This window comes from Myotis daubentonii, chromosome X (genome assembly GCF_963259705.1).
Source record: "Myotis daubentonii chromosome X, mMyoDau2.1, whole genome shotgun sequence".
NCBI classification, from domain to species: Eukaryota; Metazoa; Chordata; class Mammalia; order Chiroptera; family Vespertilionidae; genus Myotis; species Myotis daubentonii.
In genome coordinates, this window is record NC_081861.1 from 139,482,728 (window position 1) to 139,508,733 (window position 26,006).

Consider the following 26,006-nt stretch of genomic DNA (forward strand, 5'->3'; position numbering starts at 1 on the left):
ATTCCGGAGGCACTGCACACACGATCCTACTGTTATTCGCCTGGGGGCAGGAGACAATCCACGGTAACGTCCAACCTAGACGCCGTAGCATCTGTCCGAGCCAGCGATGCCAAGCTCCTCTGGCCGAGACCATGGCCGAGGGTCGACCAGAAGTACCTTTCCGCTCCTTCTTGCAGACGCGGTGAGAAGACGGCGCGAAGGTGTGGGAGAGCGGGGACCCGCAGGCGGCTTCCAGCTGGGTTGTTGGCGGTCCGCGTTGCGTTTTATTGGAAGGCACTCAGGTGGGTCGACCATCAATAACGACACACGCAGGCACGGAGTTGAACCCTGAAGACGGGCACGGAGTTGAACCGTGGAGACAGGCACGGAGTTGCACAGCGTCGCCCTTCGGGAAGACACGAGAGGAGACGTCCACCCAACAGAACATGGTGGACGGAGCCCCCGGGTCACTGCAGGAACCGGTCCAGCTTCTCTTGGATTCGGGCAAAAGCATCCTTCCCCATGTAGTCGATGTGGCCCTCCTCCCACTTCCTCCTCTGTTCCAGGGGGCTCGGCGCCCTGACCTTCTCGCTGATGGAGATCTCGGAAATGGACACGGCCAGGTCCACCTGGAGGCGAAAACCGACAGGAGACGTTTCTTGGCTTGTGATGTTTTTACGAGCGGCCCGGTGCACGAATTCGTGCATGGGGTGGGGCGGGGGGAGTCCCCTCAGACTGGCCGGCGTTCAGGGCCGATCGGGGCCAGCCGGCTGGGGGTATAGGGACCACGGGAGGTTGGCTGTGGGAGCGCACTGACCACCAGAGGGCAGCTCCTGCGTTGAGCATCTGCCCCCTGGTGGTCAGTGCGCGTCGTAGCGACCGGTGGACTGGTCGACCGGTCATAACGGTAGCTTAGGCTTTTATACATATAGATTGATTTCAGAGAGGAAGGGAGAGGGAGAGAGAGAGAGAGAGACATCAGTGATGAGAGAGAATCCTGGATCGGCCACCTCCTGCACGCCCCCTACCGGGGATGGAGCCTGCAACCCGGGCATGTGCCCTTGACCGGGAATCGAACCGTGACCTCCTGGTTCCTAGGTTGACACTCAACTACTGAGCCATGCTGACCGGACTAAATAGCTATTCTTTTTTTAAAAAAAAATGTATATATATATTCTTATTGATTTCAGAGAGGAAGGGAAAAGAAGAGAGCATGCAGGAGGCAGCCGGTCCATGATTCTCTCTCTTCATTGATTTCTCTCTCTCTCTCTACCTCTCCCTTCCTCTCTGAAATCAATAAAAAAATATATATTTTAAAAGATTCACCCCCACACCCACCCCCGCCGAAACCGGTTTGGCTCAGTGGATAGAGCGTCGGCCTGCGGACTGAAGGGTCCCGGGTTCGATTCCCGGTCAAGGGCACGCACCTGGGTTGCGGGCATATCCCCAGTAGGAGATGTGCGGGAGGCAGCCGATCGATGTTTCTCTCTCAGCGATGTTTCTAACTCTCTCTCTCTCTCCCTTCCTCTCTGCAAAAAAATCAATAAAATATATTTAAAAAAAAAAAAAAGATTCACCCCCAATTCTCCAGCCTTTAGACAACGAATGATGATATCAGACAACAGAAGGCTGGGTTTCGATGGCCCTCCAGCTGAATTAATTTTGCAAAACAGCTTTGAGAGAGAGACAGGGGGTGATTTTGACGGACAGGGAGAGAGCGAGTAGACCAAGCGCCCAGGCTGCAGAGAAGACGGACGCATCACAGACACCACGAGAGGCAGGTAGACTCTATTTCAACAAAGCGAGTTAACGGCGGCTGGGTGCAGGCGGGGAGCCCCGGGAAAGGCAGGGAGCGGCCGGCAGAGGCCGAGAGCGAGCAAAAAGACTGGGGTACCACCTCCAGCGCATCCTCAGGTCTGGGGTCCCTGCTGACATTCACAGGGGGCTCCTGGTTTCGTTGCCCGGATTCCTGCGACCGGCCACCTCCTGTCTCGTCCGCTGGCTGCTAGAGACACAACCGCCCATCGTGAGTCAGGCTTGGAATTCTGAGAATCGTAGTCATTTTTTAAAATTTTTATTTTTATTGATGTCACGGAGGAAGGGAGAGGGAGAGATGGAGAGAAACATCCATGATGAGAGAGAATCATGGACCGGCTGCCTCCTGCACGCCCCCGACTGGGGATCGAGCCCGTAACCTGGGCATGTGCCCTGACCGGGAATCGAACCCTGACCTCCTGGTTCCTAGGTTGATGCTGAACCCCTGCGCCACACCGGCCGGGCTCATGGCCGTCCGATTGTCCCAGCTGGGGAAACTATTAAGAAAGATCATGGGATCCGACCGGCGTGGCTCAGCGGTTGTGGGTCAACCTATGAACCAGGAGGTCAGGGTTCGATTCCCCGTCAAGGGCACAGGCCCAGGTTGTGGGCTCAGTCCCCAGTAGGGGGCGTGCAGGAGGCAGCCGGTCCATGATGTACTCTCATCATGGATGTTTCTCTCTCCGCCTCTCTGAAGTCAACATATCTATATAGATAAAAGCTTAAGCGATGGGCCAACTGGCCAGTAGCTATGGTGCACAATGACCACCAGGGGGCAGACGCTCTGACCGGTAGCTATGACGCTCACTGACCACCAGGGGGCAGACGCTCCGACCGGTAGCTATGACACGCACTGACCACCAGGGGGCAGACGCTCCGACCGGTAGCTATGACGCGCACTGACCACCAGGGGGCAGACGCTCCGACCGGTAGCTATGACGCGCACTGACCACCAGGGGGCAGACGCTCCGACCGGTAGCTATGACGCGCACTGACCACCAGGGGGCAGACGCTCCGACCGGTAGCTATGACGCGCACTGACCACCAGGGGGCAGACGCTCCGACCGGTAGCTATGACGCGCACTGACCACCAGGGGGCAGACGCTCCGACCGGTAGCTATGACGCGCACTGACCACCAGGGGGCAGACGCTCCGACCGGTAGCTATGACGCGCACTGACCACCAGGGGGCAGACGCTCCGACCGGTAGCTATGACGTGCACTGACCACCAGGGGGCAGACGCTCCGACCGGTAGCTATGACGCGCACTGACCACCAGGGGGCAGACACTCTGACTCGTATCTATGACGCTCACTGACCACCAGGGTGCAGACGCTCCAACCGGTAGCTATGACGCGCACTGACCACCAGGGGGCAGACACTCTGACTCGTATCTATGACGCGCACCGACCACCAGGGGGCAGACGCTCCAACCGGTAGCTATGACGCACACTGACCACCAGGGTGCAGATGCTCCAACCGGTAGCTATGACACGCACTGACCACTAGGGGGCAGACACTCTGACTCGTATCTATGACATGCACTGACCACCAGGAGGCAGATGCTCCGACCGGTAGCTATGACGCGCACTGACCACCAGGGTGCAGATGCTCCAACCGGTAGCTATGACACGCACTGACCACTAGGGGGCAGACACTCTGACTCGTATCTATGACATGCACTGACCACCAGGGGGCAGACGCTCAGACCGGTAGCTATGACGCGCACTGACCACCAGGGGGCAGACGCTCCGACCGGTAGCTATGACGCGCACTGACCACCAGGGGGCAGACGCTCCGACCGGTAGCTATGACGCGCACTGACCACCAGGGGGCAGACGCTCCGACCGGTAGCTATGACGCGCACTGACCACCAGGGGGCAGACGCTCCGACCGGTAGCTATGACGCGCACTGACCACCAGGGGGCAGACGCTCCGACCGGTAGCTATGACGCGCACTGACCACCAGGGGGCAGACGCTCCGACCGGTAGCTATGACGCGCACTGACCACCAGGGGGCAGACACTCTGACTCGTATCTATGACGCACACTGACCACCAGGGGGCAGACACTCCTGAATGGTAGCTATGATGCGCACTGACCACCAGGGGGCAGACACTCCTGAATGGTAGCTATGATGCGCACTGACCACCAGGGGGCAGACACTCCTGAATGGTAGCTATGACACGCACTGACCACCAGGGGGCAGACACTCCTGAATGGTAGCTATGACGCGCACTGACCACCAGGGGGCAGACGGTCTGACTGACAGCTATGACGTGCACTGACCACCAGGGGGCAGACGCTCCGACCGGTAGCTATGACATGCACTGACCACCAGGGGCCAGACAGTCGACCGGTCGACCATTCGCTATGACGTGCTCTGACCACCAGGGGGCAGACGCTCCGACCGGTAGCTATGACGTGCACTGACCACCAGGGGGCAGACACTCTGACCGGTAGCTATGACATGCACTGACCACCAGGGGCCAGACAGTCGACCGGTCAACCATTCGCTATGACATGCACTGACCACCAGGGGGCAGACGCTCCGACCGGTAGCTATGACGTGCACTGACCACCAGGGGGCAGACGCTCTGACCGGTAGCTATGACGTGCACTGACCACCAGGGGGCAGACGCTCCGACCGGTAGCTATGACGTGCACTGACCACCAGGGGGCAGACGCTCTGACCGGTAGCTATGACGTGCTCTGACCACCAGGGGGCAGACGCTCCGACCGGTAGCTATGACGTGCACTGACCACCAGGGGGCAGACACTCTGACCGGTAGCTATGACATGCACTGACCACCAGGGGCCAGACAGTCGACCGGTCGACCATTCGCTATGACATGCACTGACCACCAGGGGGCAGACGCTCCGACCGGTAGCTATGACGTGCACTGACCACCCGGGGGCAGACAGTCGACGGGTCGACCAGTCGCTATGACATGCACTGACCACCAGGGGGCAGACGCTCTGACCGGTATCTATGACGCGCACTGACCACCAGGGGGCAGACAGTCGAGTGGTTGACCATTCGCTATGACGTGCACTGACCACCAGGGGGCAGACAACGCAGGAGCTGCCGAGCTGAGATGACTTGGCAGCTGCGTTTCTCTCGGGCGACGCACCCAGAACCACAGAGGAGGGAGCCCGATTCTGGGGTGCGTCCCCTGAGAACCACCCTCTCGCCATCCGGGACCCCTCGGGGGATGTCAGAGAGCCGGTTTCGGCCCGATCCCCGCAGGCCAGGCCGAGGGACCCCACCGGTGCACGAATCCGTGCACCGAAGCCTCTACTTTATATTTAAAGAAAAGTCATGGACGTAAAACGGCATTTCTTTGGCCCTCGATGGACAGGCACGCCCACAGAACCAGGACCCCTGACCGAGACGGCCGAGCTTAACTGTTTCAATGATCTGCACGGAGGCGGTTTGGGGCTCTGCGACTCCGGCCAATGCGGGAAAAGGTGGTGGATTTGGCTCAGGCATCGCTCCAGCCGGAGTCTCGATTTCAGGGCAACCTGTCGTCTGTAATAAAAAAAAAATAATAAATAAATAACAAAATGAGATTAGCACAGATTTTCATGCAAATGAACACAGCTCAACGGACAACATGGCGTTTATTGTTTATTTTTCTCTGCCGCCGGGATGAAAAGGGGGTGGATGAGGGAGAGAGTGTTATGATCACCAACATCTCCGCCTACTTCCTTGTCTGGGGCTCGCACCCCACACCATGTCTTAATGTCCTTGTATCTACTTGGGGCCATGACTAACTCTTTTTAAATATATATATATTTATTTATTTATTTATTTATTTATTATTATTATTGATTTCAGAGAAAAAGGGAGGAGAGAGAGAGAAACATCCCCCGTCAAGGGCACATGCCCGGGTTGCGGGCTCGATCCCCAGTCGGGGGCATGCGGGAGGCAGAAGATCCATGATTCTCTCTCACCACGGATGTTTTTCTATCTCTCTCTCCCTCTCCCTTCTTCTCTCTGAAATCAATGAAAATATATTTAAGCCCTGGCTGGTGTGGCTCAGTGGATAGAGCGTCGGGCTGTGGACTGCAGGGTCCTGGGTTCGATTCCAGCCAAGGGCACAGGCCCGGGTTGTGGGCTCGATCCCCAGTCGGGGCAGTGCAGGAGGCGGCCGATCCATGTTTCTCTCTCATCATGGATGTTTCTAACTCTCTATCCCTCTCCCTTCTTCTCTGTAAAAAAATCAATAAAATGTATTTTAAACAAACAAACAAACACCCCATGAACATTCCCCTCCCTCTACTGCAGCGGTTCTCAACCTTCCTAAGGCCGCGACCCCCTGAATACAGCTCCTCATGCTGTGGGGACCCCCAATTTCATGGTTACCAATGGAATATCATGAAAGCATCGCGATTCATCACAAAAACAGTATGCGATTATAGGTGTGTTTTCCGACGGTCTTAGGCGACCCCTGGAAAAGGGCCATTCGACCCCCAAAGGGGTCGCGACCCACAGGTTGAGAACCGCTGCTCTACTGCGTTAAAAAAAATATTTAAAAAATATTTAAAAAATATTTAAAAAATTAAGTTGGGGGGAGGGGAGGGGAGGGGAAGGGAGGAAAAACCCAGAGTTGAAAAATTCTAGAAATGGCCAGCAGGGGGCAGTGACAGCACATAACTGATCCCGAGAGGACTTGGGGTTGAAATAATGAAATATATGGCGGATCCTGTTAAAAGCCTCCCAACTTCCTCACTTTTACCGACCCAGCTCGGCCTTGCCTTTTGTGTTTTTGGTTTTGTTTTTTTAATTTTTTTTATTTGTTTTATTTTTTTAATTTTTATTTACTATTATTTTTATTATTTTTAATTTTTTAATTTTTAATTTTTATTATTTTTATTTTTAATTATTATGTATTATTACATTTATTATTTTTATTTATTATTTTTTAAATTTTTATGTATTATTTTTATTTTTTTATTTTTTTATTTTTTATAATTTTATTTACTATTATTTTTATTATTTTTAATTTTTTATTTTTTTAATTTTTAAATTTTTATTTATTTTTATTTTTTATTTTTCATTTTTTAAAATTTTATTTACTATTATTTTTATTATTTATTAATTTTTTAATTTTTATTTATTATTATTTTTATTATTTTTATTTTTTATTTTTTTAATTATTATGTATTATTACATTTATTATTTTTATTTATTATATTTTAAATTTTTATGTATTATCTTTATTATTTTTATTTTTTAAATTTTTATTTATTATTTTTTTTATTTATTATTTTTTTAAATTTTTTATTTCTTAATTTTTTTATTTTTTTTATTATTATTTAAAGAGTGTTTTTTTGATGATTTTTAAAAAAATCTTGTTACAAGCCTGGCTCACTAGTTGCAGAGAGAGAGAGAGCCGCTCTCTACATTCCCTCAGAGCGTAAGGGCAGATTCCTGGAATTCCTGGAGCGGCTCACGCCCTATATTTAACTCAGCCCAGACATTCCTGGGTCAGATGCAGGCTCAGACCGGAGAGCTCCCTGAACGAATACCAGGCGGACGGAAAAACCAGCAGAAAAGCTCATTGTCTACCCCTCTTCCTCTTCCCTCTGCAAACCTGGCGGGTCTGGGTTGGCCGTGGTAATTAGTTATTTTTTAAAAATATATTTTTATTGATTTCAGAGAGGAAGGGAGAGGGAGAGAGAGATAGAAACATCCATGATGAGAGAGAATCACGGATCGGATCGGCTGCCTCCTGCACGACCCCTACTGGTTGGGGATGGAGCCCGCAACCCGGGCACGTGCCCTGACCGGGAATCGAACCCGGGACCCTTCAGTCCACAGGCCAATGCTCTATCCACTGAGCCAAACTGGCTAGAGCTGCAGCCAAATGTTTTCTTAAAAACATTTTTTTTTTGTAATTTAATTAGCAAAGATTTTTCATTCTTCCTTTCTCTCTCTCTCTCTCTCTCTCTCTCTTTCTTTCTTGATTTTTTCTTTCTTTCTTTTCTCCCTTCCACACCAACCCGGCTTTTAAAAATATTTTTTTATTGATATTTAGAAAGAGAGTAAGGGAGAGGGAGAGAGAAACATCCATGAGGAGAGAGACTCATGGATCGGCCGCCTCCTGCACAGCCCCCACTGGGGATGGAGCCCGCAACCCAGGCCTGTGCCCTTGACCAGGAATCGAACCCTGACCTCCTGGTTCCTAGGTCAGTGCTCAACCACTGAGCCACACTGGCCAAGGCTGTAATTAGATATGAATAACAGGAAAGGAGCAAAGAGAAAGCCAGATATTATAAGTACGTCATTCTGGCAGGCAGTTACAACTTGACACCCCCCAGGGGTCCAACAAAGGTAAGATAAACACATGCCCAGTGAAGTTGGGGTGTCGGGGGGGGGGGGGAGTGGTACGTGCCAGGGTGCTTGCTGTCCATCACATCCGAGGACAGAGATGGGTGGTCAGAACCGGTGTGGCCGCTGCAAACAAATTGAAATTTAGGATTCTTTATGCCCTGAGCAAAAACATTCACTCTTAGTTCTCTCTCTCTCTCTCTTTTATTTTATTACTAGAGGCCCGGTGCACGAATTCGTGCACGGGTGGGGTCCCACGGCCTGGCTGGCGATCGAGGTCTATCAGGGGGCTGGCCATCCGGGGGGAGGGCCAAAGGGCGGTTGGCTGTGGGGGCGCACTGACCACCAGGGGACAGCTCCTACTTGATCGTCTGCCCCCTGGTGGTCAGTGCACGTCATAGCGACCGGTCGACTGGTCATTCTGGTTGTTCAGCCCTAACGGTCACTTATGCTTTTCTAAATGTATATATATATTTTTTTAAATATATATATTTTATTGATTTTTTACAGAGAGGAAGGGAGAGGGATAGAGAGAAACATCGCTGAGAGAGACACATCGACCAGCTGCCTCCTGCACACCCCCCACTGGGGATGTGCCCGCAACCCAGGTACATGCCCTTGGCCGGAATCGAACCCGGGACCCTTCAGTCCGCAGGCCGACGCTCTATCCACTGAGCCACACCGGTCAGGGCTGTAGATTATTTTTTTAAATATATTTTTATTGATTTCAGAGAGGAAGGGAAAGGGAGAGAGAGAAATAGAAACATCCATGAGGAGAGAGAATCATGGATCGGCCGCCTCCTGCACACCCCCTACTGGGGATGGAGCCCGCAACCCGGGCCTGTGCCCTTGACCGGGAATCGAACCCTGACCTCCTGGTTTCTAGGTCAGTGCTCAACCACTGAGCCACACTGGCCGGGCCCCATGCCTGACTTCCCACCTCACCTTTCTGTGTGGGGTGCTGGTACTTACGTCTTCTGAGGGGGCTGCCTCAGACGAAAGTGGGGTCTCATTCACTACCGTGGGCGTCTCCGAAGGTTCCCCAGGAGCCGTGGCCGCTGAATTCGCACACGGCCCCTCCGCACGAGGTGCTGAATTCGCACACGGCCCCTCAACGCGAGGGAAGGAATTCTGCACACAGAAAAATGGACAGACACAATGATCAGGGTTCCCTCACGACTTCTCAACTCTCGGACTGACCTCCGAGCCCTAAGACCCATCCTGTTCTCGGTGTGGGCACGGCTCCCCAACTCAACTATCGGTATTTATTCAATACTAGAGGTCGGTGCATGAATTCCTGCAAGGGTGGGGTCCCTAGGCCTGGCTGGCGATCAGGACTGATCAGGGCCAGGCCGATCGGGGCCTGCCAGCTGGAGAAAAAACAGAGTGTGGGGCCCTAGCTGGTGTGGCTCAGTGGATAGAGCATCGGCCTGCGGACTGAAAGGTCCCGGGTTCGATTCCCGGTCAAGGGCATGGACCTTGGTTGCGGGCACATCCCCGGTGGAGGGTGTGCAGGAGGCAGCTGATCGATGTTTCTCTCTCATCCATGTTTCTAACTCTCTATCCCTCTCCCTTCCTCTCTGTAAAAAATCAATAAAATATTTTTTAAAAAAAACAGAGTGTGGGAGGTTGGCTGTGGGAGCGCACTGTCCACCAGGGAGCAGCTCCTGCGTTGAGCGTCTGCCCCCTGGTGGTCAGTGCGCGTCATAGTAACTGGTCTTTCCCGACGATCTTGCCGTTCGGTCGTAAGAATCACTTAGGCTTTTATATACATAGATGTTCGATCTGATCACATAATTGTCTGTTCCTATATTTGTTTTTGATACATTTTTATTGATTTCAAAAAGGGAGAGGGAGAGAGAGAGACACATCCATGATGAGAGAGAATCACGGACCGGCTGCCTCCTGCACGCCCCCTACTGGGGATGGAGCCTGCAACCCGGGCACGTACCCTTGACAGGGAATCGAACCCTGACCTCCTGGTTCCTAGGTCGATGCTCAATCACTGAGCCAGGCCGGCCGGAATGACTCGATTCTCAACCCCTGTGTTCCGAGGGGATCCCCCCACTTACCGTGTGTCCGGGCGACGGCTGTTGTGGCTCGTCCGGGATGCGTTCGTACAGAGGCAGGACGCTGTGGTGGTAGATGTTCCACCAGAGGTTCAGGAAGCTCAGCTGGTGCTGGGGGGCCGTCCCAGGGGCCTCCTCCAGCACCGAGCCCGTCTGAGGGTTGTACTTGTAGCTCCACGGCTTCTTGGGGCCCAGAAAGTGGACTACCTTCGCCCTCGAACCGAACCTGAGAAGGAAACACACAGATTTCCACTGGGGAGTGGATGGACACGTTCAAAAAGCAACCAACAGCCCAGCCGGTGTGGCTCAGTGGTTGAGCGTCGACCTAGGAACCAGGAGGTCCCGGGTTCGATTCCCGGTCAAGGGCACGTGCCCGGGTTGTGGGCTCGATCCCCAGTAGGGGCCGTGCAGGAGGCGGCCTATCCGTGATGCTCTCTCATCATGGATGTTTCTCTCTCTCTCTCTCTCTCCCTCTCCCTTCCTTTCTCTGAAATCAATTTTTAAAAAAACAGCCGAAACTGGTTTGGCTCAGTGGATAGAGCGTCAGGCTGCGGACTGAAGGGTCCCGGGTTCGATTCCGGTCAAGGGCAGGTACCTTGCTTGCGGGCACATCCCCAGTGGAGGGCGTGCAGGAGGCGGCCGATCAATGTTTCTCTCTTATTGATGTTTCTAACTCTCTATCTCTCTCCCTGCCTCTCTGTAAAAAATCAATAAAATATATTTAAAAAATGAATAAACAAATAAATAAATAAACAGCAGGGACAAAAAAATTAGCTTTTTATAATACAAAATGCAAACTACAAACCAAAAAAAAAAAAAAAAAAAAAAACTTAAAAAAAAGCTTCTTTTACAAGATTATGCATTTCCCTTTCTCAGTCCTTTTATATTTTCTCAATTACCACCACACCCAGCACTCGGAAACATTTCTATTGCCTCGGTTTTCCTCTGGTCGGTGACTTTGCTGTTTGGTTGGCTTTTGTATTCCATTTCCTCCTTCGTCTCCCCTCGGGCAACCATCCGCTTGTGACCTGTGTCTGAGTCTACCTCTGTTTTGTTTATTTGTTCATTTATTTTATTTTGAGATTCCACATACAAGTGAGATCACCTGGTATTTGTCTTTCTCTGTCTGATTTATTTCACCTTATAGGTCCACGCACGCTGTTGCCAATGGTAAGCTCTAGACCTTTTTCATGGCTGAGTAATATTCCACTGTGTACCTGTGTAGGGAGCGGCTCTAGAGTTCAGCCTCACATAACTGACCTGTGGCAGGGCCACGCACACGTCCCAGCTTGGAGGGCAGAGCCCTCTTAAGCTTCATTAAGTGTGACCTTACAGCCACCCCCCCTGGATCAGCGGTTCTCAGCCTTCCTGACGCCGCGACCCTTTCATACGGCTCCTCATGGTGTGGCGACCCCCAATCCCATTGTTACAAATTGAACATCGCGAAAGCACCGTGATTCATCACAAAAGCAGTATGTGATGATCTACGTCTTTTCCGACGGTCTTAGGGGACCCCTGTGAAAGGGTTCGCTCGACCCCCGGAGGGGTCACAACCCACAGGTTGAGAACCGCTGCCCTAGATCCTTCCTGGGTGGCGAGTGGGCTGTGGGAGGTGCCGCAAGTGCTGCCAAAAGAAGCGAAACTCACAAGAACATTGTAACTACGTTGACCACCACTTTGTTTCCCTCTGACTATAAGATAAAGGCTCTGCTTGCTGGCTGGATCCGTCTTTTCTGTGGCCTCCTCCAGGCACAGGAGGTCCACCAGGCCCCAGCTGTATTCTCCATGTCTGTCATTTTTTTTTAAAATTTCTAGCCGCCCCTCCTCCCGCTCACGGCTGTGCGGGCACGGCACATACATGTACCACGGCGTCTCTGCCCGCGTGTCTATGGACGGACACCTAGCTTCCTGCCGTCAATCATCCTCTCTCATTATTCATGTTTCTCTCCCTCTCCTTCCTGTCTCTGAAGTTCAAAAACTCAAAAGCTCCCCCCCCGGCCGGTGTGGTTCAGCGGATAGAGGGTCGCCCGGCGGACTGAAGGGTCCCGGGTTCGAGTCCGGTCAAGGGCACCTGCCCGGGTTGCAAGAGGCAGCCGATCCACAAGTCTCTCTCATCCGTGATGTTTCTCTCTCTCCCTCTCCCTCTCCCTTCCTCTCATGTTTTAGCTGATGAGGGTTCTGAGCGAGAAGGTGGCCCCTCAGAGTCAGGCCCGGGACTGGGCCCGTGCGGGCACTTACTGTCGGAAGGCCGGGCCGTAGGTGTACGCGCGGCTGCTGCTCAGGTTGTAGACGAAGGGCAAGTGCTTCTGAATGTCGGCCGTCGGCCAGCTGCTGAAGAAACTGTTGAGCAAGCCTTGATCGGCCCCTAAACAGTGAACGGAGACGTTCATGTTAACGAGGGCGTCCGAAGGTCATCCAAGGTCACTGAGCACGCGTCTGCTCTCTGCCTGCTCAAACGTGACTGTTCTCTCAAAGTGCGACATACATCAACATTGTTCCTTTTCGATTAATAACCAGCAGTAGCCCTGGCCGGTGTGGCTCAGTGGATAGAGCGTCGGTCTGTGGACTGAAGGGTCCCAGGTTCGATTCCCGGGTCCAGGGTACAGGCCCGGGTGGCAGGCTCCATCCCCAACCAGTAGGGGGCGTGCAGGAGGCAGCCGGTCCCTGATTCTCTCTCCTCATGAACATTTCTCTCTCTTCCTCTCCCTTCCTCTCTGAAATCAATAAAAATACATTTTTTAAAATAAAATGAATGCGAGGGACGTTTGAAGGTCATCCAAGGTCACCAAGCACACTTCCCCTCTCTGCCCGCAAAACCGTTATCCTCGTCTCAAAGCGAGGCATCAACCAACATCATTCATTTGTATCGATTACCAGTAGGGAATGCCATGAATACATGACTATTTATGGTATACTATTCATTATGTTTTTAAAAATTCATTTCTTTTTTTTCTTTTTAATACATTTTATTGGTTTTTTACAGAGAGGAAAGGAGAGGGATAGAGAGCCAGAAACATCAATGAGAGAGAAACATCGATCAGCTGCCTCCTGCACGCCCCCCACTGGGGATGTGTCCGCAACCAAGGTACATGCCCTTGACCGGAATCGAACCCGGGACCCTTCAGTCCGCAGGCCGACGCTCTATCCACTGAGCCAAACCGGTTCTGGCAAAAATTCATTTCTTTTATATGTAAACTAGAGGCCCGGTGCACGAATTCGTGCACGGGTGGGGTCCGGCTGGCCTGCCAAGATTGGGGCCGATCGGGGGCGGGGCAGGCCAGGGGGAGGGGCCGCGGGCGGTGGGCCAGCCGGCCTCGCCTCTTGGTCGAACTCCAGGTCGAAATCCCAGTCGAGGGGACAATTTCCATAGTAGCCATTTATTCTATAGGATTGCCAGGTCAGTCGGCCGGTTGGACAGACCGACAGTAGGCCCCTTAGCCTTTTATACATATAGATGTTATTTCATTGATTTCAGAGAGGAAGGGGGGGGGGAGAGAGAGAGAGATAGAAACATCCATGAGGAGAGAGAATCACGGATCGGCTGCCTCCTGCACGCCCCCACCTGGGGATCGAGCCTGCAACCCAGGAATGTGCCCTTTGCCAGGAATCGAACCCGGGACCCTGCAGTCTTTAGGCCGATAGCTCTATCCACTGAGCCACACCAGCTAGGGCATTTTGTGTTGAAATTTTCATTCATCCCCAGGCAGAGGAGGGGTATAGGATAGGGCAGGGGTCTGGGGTCCCCCCAAATCCCAGCCGTCCCTCACGCACCGTCGTAGCTGCCGTGGTCCGCTGCATGCTGCAGCAAGAGGCGGTGTGTCCGCAGGGACGGCCGGAAGACGAACACCCCACTGTTGAAGCAGTCGGGCCAGCCCGGGTCAGGGGCAGCCGAGAACTCGCTCCTCTCAAACAGCTCATCAATGTTGCACAGCACCTGTCGATCAGAGCAGGGGACCCCTGTAGCCACGTCCCCACCCCCCGTGGCTTCCGGTTTCGCAGGTGAGAAAGGAGGGAGGGGCTTGAGGAGGGGCCAGACAGGGTTGGCTCCTTGCAAACTGTCCATCTGAGGAGGTCTGAGCCCCAGGATGCTTGCTCTCACTAGAGACGACCAAAAAAAAAAAAAAAAAAAGCCAATCAAGACGCTCTCACTACAGACAAAAAAAAATAGCCAATCAAGACGGTCTCACTACAGACAAAAAAAATATAGCCAATCAAGACGCTCTCACTACAGACAAAAATAATAGCCAATCAAGATGCTCTCACTACAGACAAAAAAAATAATAGCCAATCAAGATGCTCTCACTACAGACAAAAAAAAAATAGCCAATCAAGTGCTGGCCGGTGTGGCTCAGTGGTTGAGCGTCGACCTAGGAACCAGGAGGTTGCAGGTTCGATTCCCGGTCAGGGGCACAGGCCCGGGTTGCAGGCTCCATCCCCAGTAGGGGGTGTGCAGGAGGCAATCCATTGATGTTTCTCTCTCTGTGTTTCCCTCTCTCTTCCACTCTCCTTAAAAATCGATAAAAAAATAACCACACGCGAGGATTAAAAAACATACAACAATAATATTTTTTTAAAAAAATTAGCCCTAACTGGTTTGGCTCAGTGGATAGAGCGTCAGTCTGCAGACTGAAGGGTCCGGGGTTCGATTCCGGTCAAGGGCATGTACCTTGGTTGTGGACACATCCCCAGTGGGAGGTGTGTAGGAGGCAGCTGATCAATGTTTCTCTCTCATCGATGTGTCTAACTCTCTATCCCTCTCCCTTCTTCTCTGTAAAAAATCAATAAAATATATTAATAAAAAGACTTAAAAATAAAAATTAATAAAAACTATATATATAAAAGCCTAATATGCAAACTGTCCCCGCGGGAGTTCGACCGGGAGATCAGGCGTTCGACCGCTCGCTATGATGTGTGCTGACTACCTGGGTAGGGAGGTCCCGGCCAGCAGCCGGAAGGCCCCAATCGGCCCTGATCGCCGGTCAGGCCTAGGGACCCTACCCATGCACGAATTTCGTGCACCGGGCCTCTAGTCTCTCTATATAAAAGCCTAATATGCAAATGTCCCCTCAGGAGTTCGATTGACAAGGAGATCGATCGCTTGCTATGACGTGCGCTGACCACCAGGGGGTGGCGTGAAACAAAGCAAGGCCCCAGCCGGTGGCCGGCAGCCGCTAGGGACCACACTCGTGCACAAATTTCGTGCACCGGGCCTCTAGTAAATAATAAAATAAAATACACACCACAGTTCCATGTTTCCTGACGGGAACCCACCCCAAGGCAGCAGCCTGCTGAAGAGGGGGCAGGAGGCGTGGTGTCCGATGGGTTTCTCACCCAGGGCACCGTCTCGGTCCCACACTCCCAAGGGTGCTCACCAGGGTGTCGGCGTCCAGAAACACACACTTGCTGTAACGGGTGAGCGTCCAGCAGTGAAGTTTGGTGAGGGTGACGCCGAGCTCAGGCCTCCTCAGGAAGGCCAGGTGGACGTGGTCGGCGCTGTCCATCAGATCGACCTCGACGACCTCATCAAATACCCTTGAGAGAATAGCCCTGGAAGACACGTTTGCCAAGAAACCTGGAGATACCCGGCTCGGTGGTTGCATGTGGATCTATGAGCCAGGAGGTGACAGTTCAATTCCCGGTCAGGGCACAGGCCCGGGTTGTGGGCTCCATCCCCAACCAGTAGGGGGCGTGCAGGAGGCGGCCGGTCCATGATTCTCTCTCTTCATTGATGTTTCTCTCTCTCTCCCTTTCCCTTCCTCTCTGAAATCAATATATTTTTAAAAAAAAAAAAAAACATAAGATGTAGAAAATCATGGAACAGTATATATCCCCATCCCTGCTCAGAAACAGGAAACATGAATCCTTCTTCCTTTTTGTTAATCCTCACCTGAGCGTATGTTTCCATGGATTTCTAGAGATATTGGAAGCCAGGGAGAGGGACAGACAGGGAGAAATATCGATGTGAAAGAGACACATTGATTGGTTGCCTCCTGCACGAACTGGGACCAGGGCCCTGGCTGGGGAGGAGCCTGCAACCGAGGTATGTGGCCTTGACCAGGAATCGAACCCTGGACCCTTTGGTCTGCAGGCTGGTGCTCTACCCACTGAGCCACACCAGCTAGGGCCAGAACTGTCTTAAGAGAGACTGATCCAGGGTAGCTTTAAGGAAGTCCCTCTCTTTGCAAAATATGTGGCAGTGAGCCAGTAGCAACCAACTGATGTTCGCTGCCATACTTTTTATTTTTTATTTTTTGCTTTCTGTATTCAGAACCCACATTGTTGGTTGCGTACAAGTTTGAGGGCCCCTACCTTTATCAACATGAAATCTGCCTCTCTCACAAAGTATTCATTTATTTTTGGTTAAATTCGATTTTGGCATCACGTAGACTATCTTGTGATGACAGAAACCTGAGGAGGAGCTAGAGATACAGGGAGCCAATCTCTCCATCATCTATCAATCATCATCTATCTATCCATCACCCATCACCCATCTAACTACAGCATCTATTTATTTGTCTATCTATCCATCCTATCTGTATCTTCTATTTATCCATACATTCTTTCTACCTATCTACCTATCTACCTATATATTTCTCTATCATCTATCCATCCATCCATTCTCTCATCTATCTATCTATCTATCAACTCTATATTTAGCTATTAATCATCTATGTCTATGTCTCTATATTTATCTATGTATCCATCCATCCATCCATCCATCCATCCATCTGTCCATGCATCCATCTAACCATGCATACACCCATCATCCACCCTATATATCATATCTATCTATCTATCTATCTATCTATCTATCTATCTATCAATCTATATATATCTATCATCTCTATATTTATCTATTAATCATCTATGTCTATGTATCTATATTTACCTATGTATCCATCCATCCATCCATAAATCCATCTGTCCATGCATCCATCTAACCATCCATACACCCACACATCCATCATCCATCCTATCTATCTATCTATCTATCTATCTATCTATCTATCTATCATCTATCTATCTATCTATCTATATCATCTATCTATCTAATCTAATTTATTTATGTACCTGTGTATCTATGTATTTTTCTACCTATGTATTATCTATTTTATCTATCTATATCTATCTATCTATCTATCTATCTATCTATCTATCATCTATCTATCATCTACCATCTATTTATGTATCTGTGAATCTCTGTATCTATCTTTCTACCTATGTCTCATCTATTCTATCTATCTATCATCTATCTACCTATCACCTACCTATCTATCCATCCATCCACCCATCCACCCATCCATCCGTCCACCCATCCATCATCACCCATCGATTCCATGATGGCCAGGGCTCTAGGACCAACACAATTTCAGGGGGACCCCCGCCCTCTTGAGCACAGGTGACGTTGCTTCTACACAAAGAGGAGCCAGGTGGGCACAGGTCTTACCTGAGCAGCCTGGACACCTGGGGAGTGATCAACACCACCAGCTGCCTGGTGGCCCGCTGGTTCCTCAGCGACTGGCCCAGGACCAGGGCTCCCTGGCAGTAGGTGTCGTTGGTGGCCAGCGTCACGAAGGCCTGGTCAGACACTGTGGGTGCGAACAAAGACTCCAGTCACACGCCTGTCACACTTCTGTCACACGCCTGGTGGCTCCCACAGATACGGTGGGGCTCAGGGTCACACCTCTTCCTCCCTTAAGCTTCTCAGGTAGAGTCACTGCTCAGTATTCGAAAATATTCACCGGGGCCCGGCCGGTGTGGCTCAGTGGGTAGAGCGCCGGCCTATGGACTGACGGGTCCCGGGTTCGATTCTGGCCAAGGGCACGTGCCCGGGTTGCGGGCTCCATCCCCAGTAGGGGCATGCAGGAGGCGGCCGATCCATGATTCTCTCTCATCATGTCAGATAGATAGATAGATAGATAGATAGATAGATAGATAGATAGATAGATAGATATAGATGATGGGTGGATAGATAGATGATGGATTGGTAGATATATAGGTGGATGATAGATAGATATTGATAGATAGATAATAGATTGTAGACAGGTAGATAGGCAAGTAGATAGACAGATGGACACATGACAGACAGACATCTTTGCGTACCAGCCTTGAGCTCTTAAATCCACCGTCCCTCACACTCCCCTCTGTCACCTGTCCATCTGTCTATATACTTGTCTATCTACCTGTCTACAATCTATCTATCATCTATCTATTGATATCTATCATCCACCTATGTATCTACCAATCCATCATCTATCTATCTACCCATCACCTATATCTATCTATCTATCTATCTATCTATCTATCTATCATCTATCTATCTATCTATCTATCATCTATCTATTGATATCTATCATCCACCTATGTATCTACCAATCCATCATCTATCTATCCACCCATCACCTATATCTATCTATCATCTATCATCTATCATCTATCTATCTATCTATCTATCTATCTATCTATCTATCTATGAGATGTTTCTCTCTCTCGCTCTCCCTTCCTCCCTGAAATCAATAGAAATATATTTAAACTAGAGGCCCACACACAGGGATCTCATTTCTCCATGAGGCCCGGGTAGCTCTCAGAGGGAGAGAGGGAGGGAGGGAGAGAGGCAGAAAGACTAAATATAACGTGAGGATGAGGGGCGTTTCTGGGTCTGTGTCCCCGGGGGCTGACGCCTGGCCTGGCCTTGACATTGCGTTGAGGTCAACGCCGCTGAGAAGGAGCTTGTTGGGACAGGACCCTCTGTCTACGCCTCGTTGGGCGTTTTTTTTTTTTCTTTTTGTCTTGAATTAAGAAGCTGTGAGAATGCCTGGCATCTCCGGGGCCAGGGGAGTGTGAGGGATGGAGGATTTCAGAGCTCCAGGCTGGTACGCAGGAGATGTCTGTCTGTCGTCTGTCCGTCTGTCTATCTACTTGTCTATCTGCCTGTCTACAATCTATCTATCATCTATCTATCGATATCTATCATCCACCTATGTATCTATCAATCCATCATTCATCTAGCTATCCACCCATCATCTCTATTATCTATCTATCTATCTATCTATCTATCTATCTATCTATCATCTACCTATCCATCATCTATATCTATCTATCTATCTATCTATCTATCTATCTATCTATCTATCTATCTATCTATCATCTACCTATCCATCCATCATCTATATCTATCTATCTATCTATCTATCTATCTATCTATCTATCTATCATCTACCTATCCATCCATCATCTATATCTATCTATCTATCATCTATCTATCTATCTATCTATCTATCTATCTATCTATCATCTACCTATCCATCCATCATCTATATCTATCTATCTATCTATCATCTATCTATCTATCTATCTATCTATCTATCTATCTATCATCTTCATTTATTCATTTGTCTATTATCTATGTATCCATTCTATCTATCTACCTACCTACCTACCTACATATGTACATACCTACCTTCCTATCATCTATGTACCAATCTGCCATCTATCTACCTATCCATCTATTTATCATCTATCTATTTACCCATGTCTGATCTGTCATCTATATCTATCAATCCATCCTCTATCTAGCCATCCATCATCTCTAACTATCCATCTATCTAGGATCTATCTATCTTCATTTATTCATTTATCTATTATCTATGTATCCATTCTATCTATCTACCTATCTATCCATCTATTTATCATCTATCAATCATCATCTACTCACCATTTACCTATCATATCTATCTACCCATTCTACCTACCAATCATCAATGTATTTAGCTATCCATCCACCCATCTCTCTACCTACATATCTATCATTTGTGTATCTATGAATTTGTTATCCACTCATTTATTAATAGTCCCATGTCCCAATTATTTACCCATTCAACCACCTATATATTATCTATCATTTATCTACCTATCTCTCTATCATCTATCTATCTCTATCTCTCCCTGTATCCACCTACCTACCTACCATCTATGTATCCATCAATCTGTTATCTGTTTATCAGAGCTCATATATCTCTATTTTTTCACCTACTCAGCCATCTATATACTATCTCTCTACCTACCTACCTACCTACCTACCTACCCCTCCAGTTATCACTTATCTATCTAGCCAGCGATCATCCATCTACCTAATGTCTACCTACCCATCTACCTACCTACTGATGTTTCTCTCTCTCTCCCTCTCTCCCTTCCCCTCTGAAATCAATAAAAATATATTTTGAAAGTAAGAAAGGAAGGGAGTCATTGGGTCGCTGTTTTCCTTTAAAAAAAAGTCAGAAATGAAGGATACACTGACTGAAACGAAGAAATGATTAACAGGGAACCAACACAGCACTGCAGGGATTGCCCATGATTCTCTCCCATCGAGCGTGTGTCTCTCTCTCCCCTTCACTTTCTGAAATCAAATAAAGATTTATTTATTTTTTATTTTTTTCAAATATATTTTTATTGATTTCAGAGAGGAAGGGAAAGGAAGAGAGAGAAACATCCATGATGAGAGGGACTCACGGATCGGCCGCCTCCTGCGCGCCCCCCACTGGGAATCGAACCGGGGACCTTTGAGTCCGCCGGCCGGCGCTCTAGCCACTGAGCCACACCGGCCAGGGCCAGATCTATTTCTTTTTTTTTTTTTAAATAAAATAAATAAAAATATATTCTCGGGTTTGGGGTCCACCCCGCCCCCCTTCCCACCAGCCCTCCCCTCGCCCGCTCGGTCCTCAAAGGCCAGTCTGTCTCCGGCAAAGTTTGCTGAAAGCCCACACGGGGTCCCTGGGCTGATGGACGCGCGTCCGTCCGTCCGTCCGTCCGAGCGCCAGGGGCTGAATGCGGCCGTTCTCCGGGCCCCGGGGCTGGGGGGGGAAGCGAGGTTTTGGCTCCGGAGCGGGAGCTCCAAGCTGGGGGGGCGGGGGGGACAGCACCCTCCGTCTTTCTGCTCTGGGAGGCGGCTCACCTGCCCGGCCCCGTTTCGCTGTCTGTTTTATGTGCTGTCTTCTTTTAGTTATCGTACTTTATTTTGTAAAATGTCATTAATTTATTAATGGTATTTTATTTTATTGGTTGCATTTTATTTTATTGTCTTATTGATTGCATTTTATTGCCTTCTATTTTATTATTTATTTTATTTTATTCATTTTATTATATATTTTATTTTACTATTTTATTTTATTTATTGTATTTTATTATTTATTTTATTTATTGTATTTTATTATTTATTTTATTTATTGTATTTTATTATTTATTTTATTTATTGTATTTTATTTTTTTATTTTATTATTTTTTATTATTTCATTATTTTATTTATTTTTATTTTATTTTATTTATTGTATTTTATGTTATTATTTTTCTTGTATTATTTATTTATTTTATTCATTATTTTATATATTGTATTTTATCTTATTCTTATTGTGTTTTATTATTAATTTTATTATTTTATTAATTTTATTATTTTATTTTATTTATTGTATTGTATCTTATTATTCTTATTGTATTTTATTAATTTTATTATTTTATTAATTTTATTATTTTATTTTATTTATTGTATTGTATCTTATTATTCATTTCATTTTGTTTTATTGTATTATATTATTTATTTTATTTTATTTATTGTATTTTGTTATTTTTATTGTATTATTTATTTATTTTATTTATTTATTATTTTATATATTGTATTTTATCTTATTATTCTTATTGTGTTTTAGTATTTATTTTATTAATTTTATTATTTTATTTTATTTATTGTATTTTATCTAATTCTTATTGTATTTTATTATTTATTTTATTATTTTATTTTATTTATTGTATTGTATTGTATTATTTATTATTTCATTTGTTTTATTATTTTATTTTGCTTATCGTATTTTATGTCATTTATTGTACTGTACTATTTATTTTTTTTATTATTTGCTATTATTTTTCTTTCCTTATTGATTAAGGTATTGCATACGTGTCCTTATCCCCCTATTGTCCCCCACCCCACCCCCTCTCGTGCCCTCACCCCCTGGTGTCCGTGTCCATCGGTCGGGCCTGTCCGCACGCACACGAGTCCTTGGGTTGGTATCTCCCCCTCCCCCACCCTCCCCGCCTCCCCTCTGAGGTCGGACGGTCTGATCGGTGCTTCTCTGTCTCTGGATCTGTTTCTGTTCATCGGTTTATGTTGGTCATTGGATTCCACACGTGAGTGAGACCCTGCGATGCTTGTCTTTCTCCGACGGGCATATTTCACTCAGCGTCATGCTCCCCAGGTCCCTCCACGCTGTTGCAAATGGTATTTTATGTTATTTTATTTTATTATATTTTATTTTATTTTAGTCTATTATTTTATTTTATTTATTATTTTTTTATTATTTTATTTTATTATTTTATTATATTATATTTTATTTTATATTTTATTTATTTTATTATTTTATTTTATTATTTTATTTTATTTTATTATATTTTATTTATTTTATTATTTTATTTGTTTTATTATTTTATTTTACTTTATTATTTTATTTTATTTATTATTTTATTATTATTTTATTTTATTATTTTATTATATTTTATTTTATATTTTATTTATTTTATTATTTTATTTTATTTTATTATATCTTATTTTATATTTTATTTATTTTATTATTTTATTTATTTTATTATTTATTTTATTGTATTTTATCTTATTTTATCTTATTTTTGTTGTTAATCCTCACCCAAGGATATTTTTCCCATTGATTTTTAGAGAGAGCGGAAGAGAGAGGGCGAGACAGAGGGAAACATCGATGTGAGAGAGAGACACATGATGGGCTGCCTCCTGCATGCGCCCAGACCAGGGCCCCGGCCGGGGAGGAGCCTGCAACCCAGGTCCGTGCCCTTGACCGGAATCGAACCCAGAACCCGTTGGTCTGCAGATCGACGCTCTATCCACTGAGCCACACCGGCTAGGGTGGCAAATGTCCCTATTTCCTTTTATTTATAATTGTTATTTTTTAATTTGTTTAAAGAATCTTTTTGCTGTTTTGTTTTCCATATAATGTATTTTTTACAATATATCTTCATTTTTAAAAATATATTTTTATGGATTTCAGAGAGGAAAGCAGAGGGAGAGAGACACATCCATGATGAGAGAGAATCATGGACCGGCCGCCTCCTGCACGCCCCCTACTGGGGATCAAGCCTGCAACCCAGGCCTGTGCCCTTGACCGGGAATCGAACCCAGGACCCTTCAGTCTGCAGGCCGACGCTCTACCCACTGAGCCACACCAGCCAGGGCCCTATTTCATTTCATTTCACTTATTTTTTTTGTGAATCCTCACCCGAGGGTACTTTTTCCATTGATGTTTTTAATTTATTTTTATTATTATTTTTAATGACGAGTGGCTGGCTTTCTATTTTATTTATTTATTATTTATTTATTAAATATTTTTTCTTGATTTCAGGAGGAAGGGAGAGGGAGAGAGAGAGAGAATATTTAAGGATGAGAGAGAATCGTGGACCGGCTGCCTCCTGCACGCCCCCTACTGGTTGGAGATGGAGCCAGCAACCCGGGCCTGTGCCCTTGACCGGGACTCGAACCCGTGACCTCCTGGTTCATAGGTCAATGCTCAACCACTGAGCCACATCAGCCGGCTGATTATTTTAGTTATTTATTCTTTAAGAGAGAGCGGAAAAGAGAGAGAGAGAGAGAGAGAGAGAGAGAGAAACATCGATCGGTCGCCCCCCACATGCTCGCAGCCAGAAATGGTTTGGGGATCAAACCTGCAACCCAGGTGGGTGCCCTTGACCGGAAATCGAACCCAAGACCCTTCGGTGCCTGGGGCCCACTCTGTAACCACTGAGCTACACCAGCCAGGGGAGCAACCTGCTTAAAAAAAGAAAACAAAAGCCGTGGCCAGTGTGGCTCAGTGGATAGAGCATCGGCCTGCAGACTTGAAGGGTCCCGGGTTCGATTCCAGGTCAAGGGCACAGGCCCGGGTTGCGGGCTCCATCCCCAGTGGGGGGGAGCGTGCAGGAGGCGGCCGATCCCTGATTCTCTCTCATCATCGATCTTTCTCTCTCCCTCTCCCTCCTCTCTGAAATTAATAAAAAATATATATATTTTTTTAATAAAAAAGAATGTTGCTTGCGAGTGATCAGCTCTGGTCTGGCCCAAAATGGGGGGGTGTCTTAAGGCTGCAAACATGCGCTCGACCATTTGGCTCAGTGGATAGAGCGGCGGCCGGCGGACCAAAGGGTCCCGAGTTCGAATCCGGTCCAGGGCACGGACCTCGGTCGCAATCCATGTGTGTGTCTGCCTCTCTCTGTCTCTCCCCCTTCCCTCCAAACTCTCCATAAAAAATCAACGGAAGCCGAGATGGTGTGGCTCAGTGGTTGAGCGTTGACCTAGGAACCAGGAGGTCCCGGGTTCGATTCCCGGTCAAGGGCACAGGCCCGGTTTGCGGGCTCCATCCCCAACCAGTAGGGGGCGCGCAGGAGGCGGCCGGTCCGTGATTCTCTGTCACCAATGATGCTTCTATCTCCTTCTCCCTCTCCTTCCCTCTCTGAGATCAAAAAATGGAGAGAGAGAGAGAGAGAGAGAGAGAGAGAGAGAGAGAGAGAGAGAGAGAGAAACGGAGGGAGAGAGAAAGGGAGGGAGGGAGGGAGGGAGGGAGGAAGGAAGGAAGGAAGGAAGGAAGGAAGGAAGGAAGGAAGGAAGGAAGGAAGGAAGGAAAACTTTCGCTCCTCGACTCACCCGGCATGGTGCGAGGCTCCGTGCGCCCGTCCGTGCGCCCGTGCGCCCTTGGCACCCACGTGGAGACGTGCGCCCGGGCGCGTTCCGTGGAGCGTGGGGCCTGCAGCCGGGCCCAGCGCGCGCGTCCTCTCCAAGCGACCCGCGCCGAGCTCCAGGCCTGCGGGACACACCCGTGGCTGCGGCTCTAAGCCATTGCCTCCTGCGCTCCGTGGCACCTGCGCCCCACCCCCCTCCTCCGCGCTCGGGGGGTCGGGGGCCGCCTCTGTCTTCCGCCCGGGCTCCCCTCACCCCCTGTCCCCCTGCGAGTCATCCGCGTCCCCGCCCTGCCCCGCCCTTCCTCTGCCTTCCGCTGCGCCCCGCCCCCCTTCGGCTCGCTCCAGGTGGCCTCGGCCCCCAACCTGGCCCAGCGCCCTCCCCCCGCCCCCTCACCTTCCCCCGCGCCCGCCCGGTTACCTCTTTGAACTTAGACCCACCTCTGCGCCACTCCACCCCCTTCCCCTCGCCCCTCCTCTGCACGCGGGCAGCCCCTGCGTCCTCCTCCCCGGGTCCCCAACCGCGCGCAACAAGTTTCCACGCCCCCCGCACCCCTGGGTCTCCAGCACCTCCCGTGCGGGCGCGCGCGCTCTCGGGTAGCCCGGGTCTCCCGGATCCGTGTGTCCCTCCCCCAGCGCCTCGCCTGCGTTCAGGCTGCCTCTGGCTCCGCTGGCCCTGGGAGGCCCTGTGTCCAGGGCCCCGCGATTGGCCGCTCTCCGCCAGCCCGGTCCCGCCCCAAACCAGACTGGCGCGCGCGCGGAGGGGGTCTGCAAGCCTCGCAGCCCGCGCCCTTTGCGCCCCAGCCGGCGCGCGCCGACTGCTGCCTGCCGGGGAGCCCCCCCTCCCCCCCAGCCCCCTACCCTACCCCCGCGGAAGGGGCCCCGCGATGCCTGACATTCCAAGCCCAGCCCCTGCCCCCTCGAGGTCCCCTCCCTGAGGCGCTGGATCCTGGAGTCGCCGGTTGGTTTCTAAGTTGGGACATTTAACCTTTAACCAGCCAGCCCTAAAGCAAATGTTTGCAATGGCCTCAGGGCTCTTGGGCGCCAGGCCAGCCGGCGGCGCACTGTCTG

The 26,006-nt window shown here is 49.0% G+C and overlaps 2 protein-coding genes across 5 annotated transcripts in view; one reads left to right on the forward strand and one right to left on the reverse strand.

Moving 5' to 3' along the window:
• PRKX (protein kinase cAMP-dependent X-linked catalytic subunit) overlaps nucleotides 1-407 on the forward strand; it is a 321,391-nt gene extending 320,984 nt beyond the window's left edge. The window contains exon 9 of the mRNA XM_059680007.1: nucleotides 396-407. The gene's annotated coding sequence lies outside the window, so the exon portion shown is untranslated. The remainder of the gene's footprint in view (nucleotides 1-395) is intronic.
• On the reverse strand, nucleotides 1-25,750 carry GYG2 (glycogenin 2). 4 transcript variants are annotated; one of them, XM_059680001.1, is made up of 11 exons: nucleotides 25,506-25,750; nucleotides 24,904-25,060; nucleotides 17,647-17,788; nucleotides 15,572-15,746; nucleotides 13,971-14,133; nucleotides 12,438-12,564; nucleotides 10,203-10,425; nucleotides 9,076-9,261; nucleotides 5,203-5,325; nucleotides 1,877-1,984; nucleotides 1-608 (listed from the first exon to the last, which is right to left on the reverse strand). In XM_059680001.1, the coding sequence occupies exons 2-11, from the start codon at nucleotides 24,908-24,910 to the stop codon at nucleotides 447-449; spliced, it is 1,416 nt and encodes a 471-aa protein (XP_059535984.1). In that variant the 5' UTR covers nucleotides 24,911-25,060; nucleotides 25,506-25,750; the 3' UTR covers nucleotides 1-446. The 4 variants fall into 4 exon arrangements, with proteins under 4 accessions (XP_059535984.1, XP_059535985.1, XP_059535987.1 ...); XM_059680002.1 differs by lacking the exon at nucleotides 25,506-25,750 and adding an exon at nucleotides 25,357-25,448; XM_059680004.1 differs by lacking the exon at nucleotides 25,506-25,750 and having other exon boundaries at nucleotides 9,103-9,261; nucleotides 24,904-25,197.
• Nucleotides 25,751-26,006: the final 256 nt, after the last annotated feature.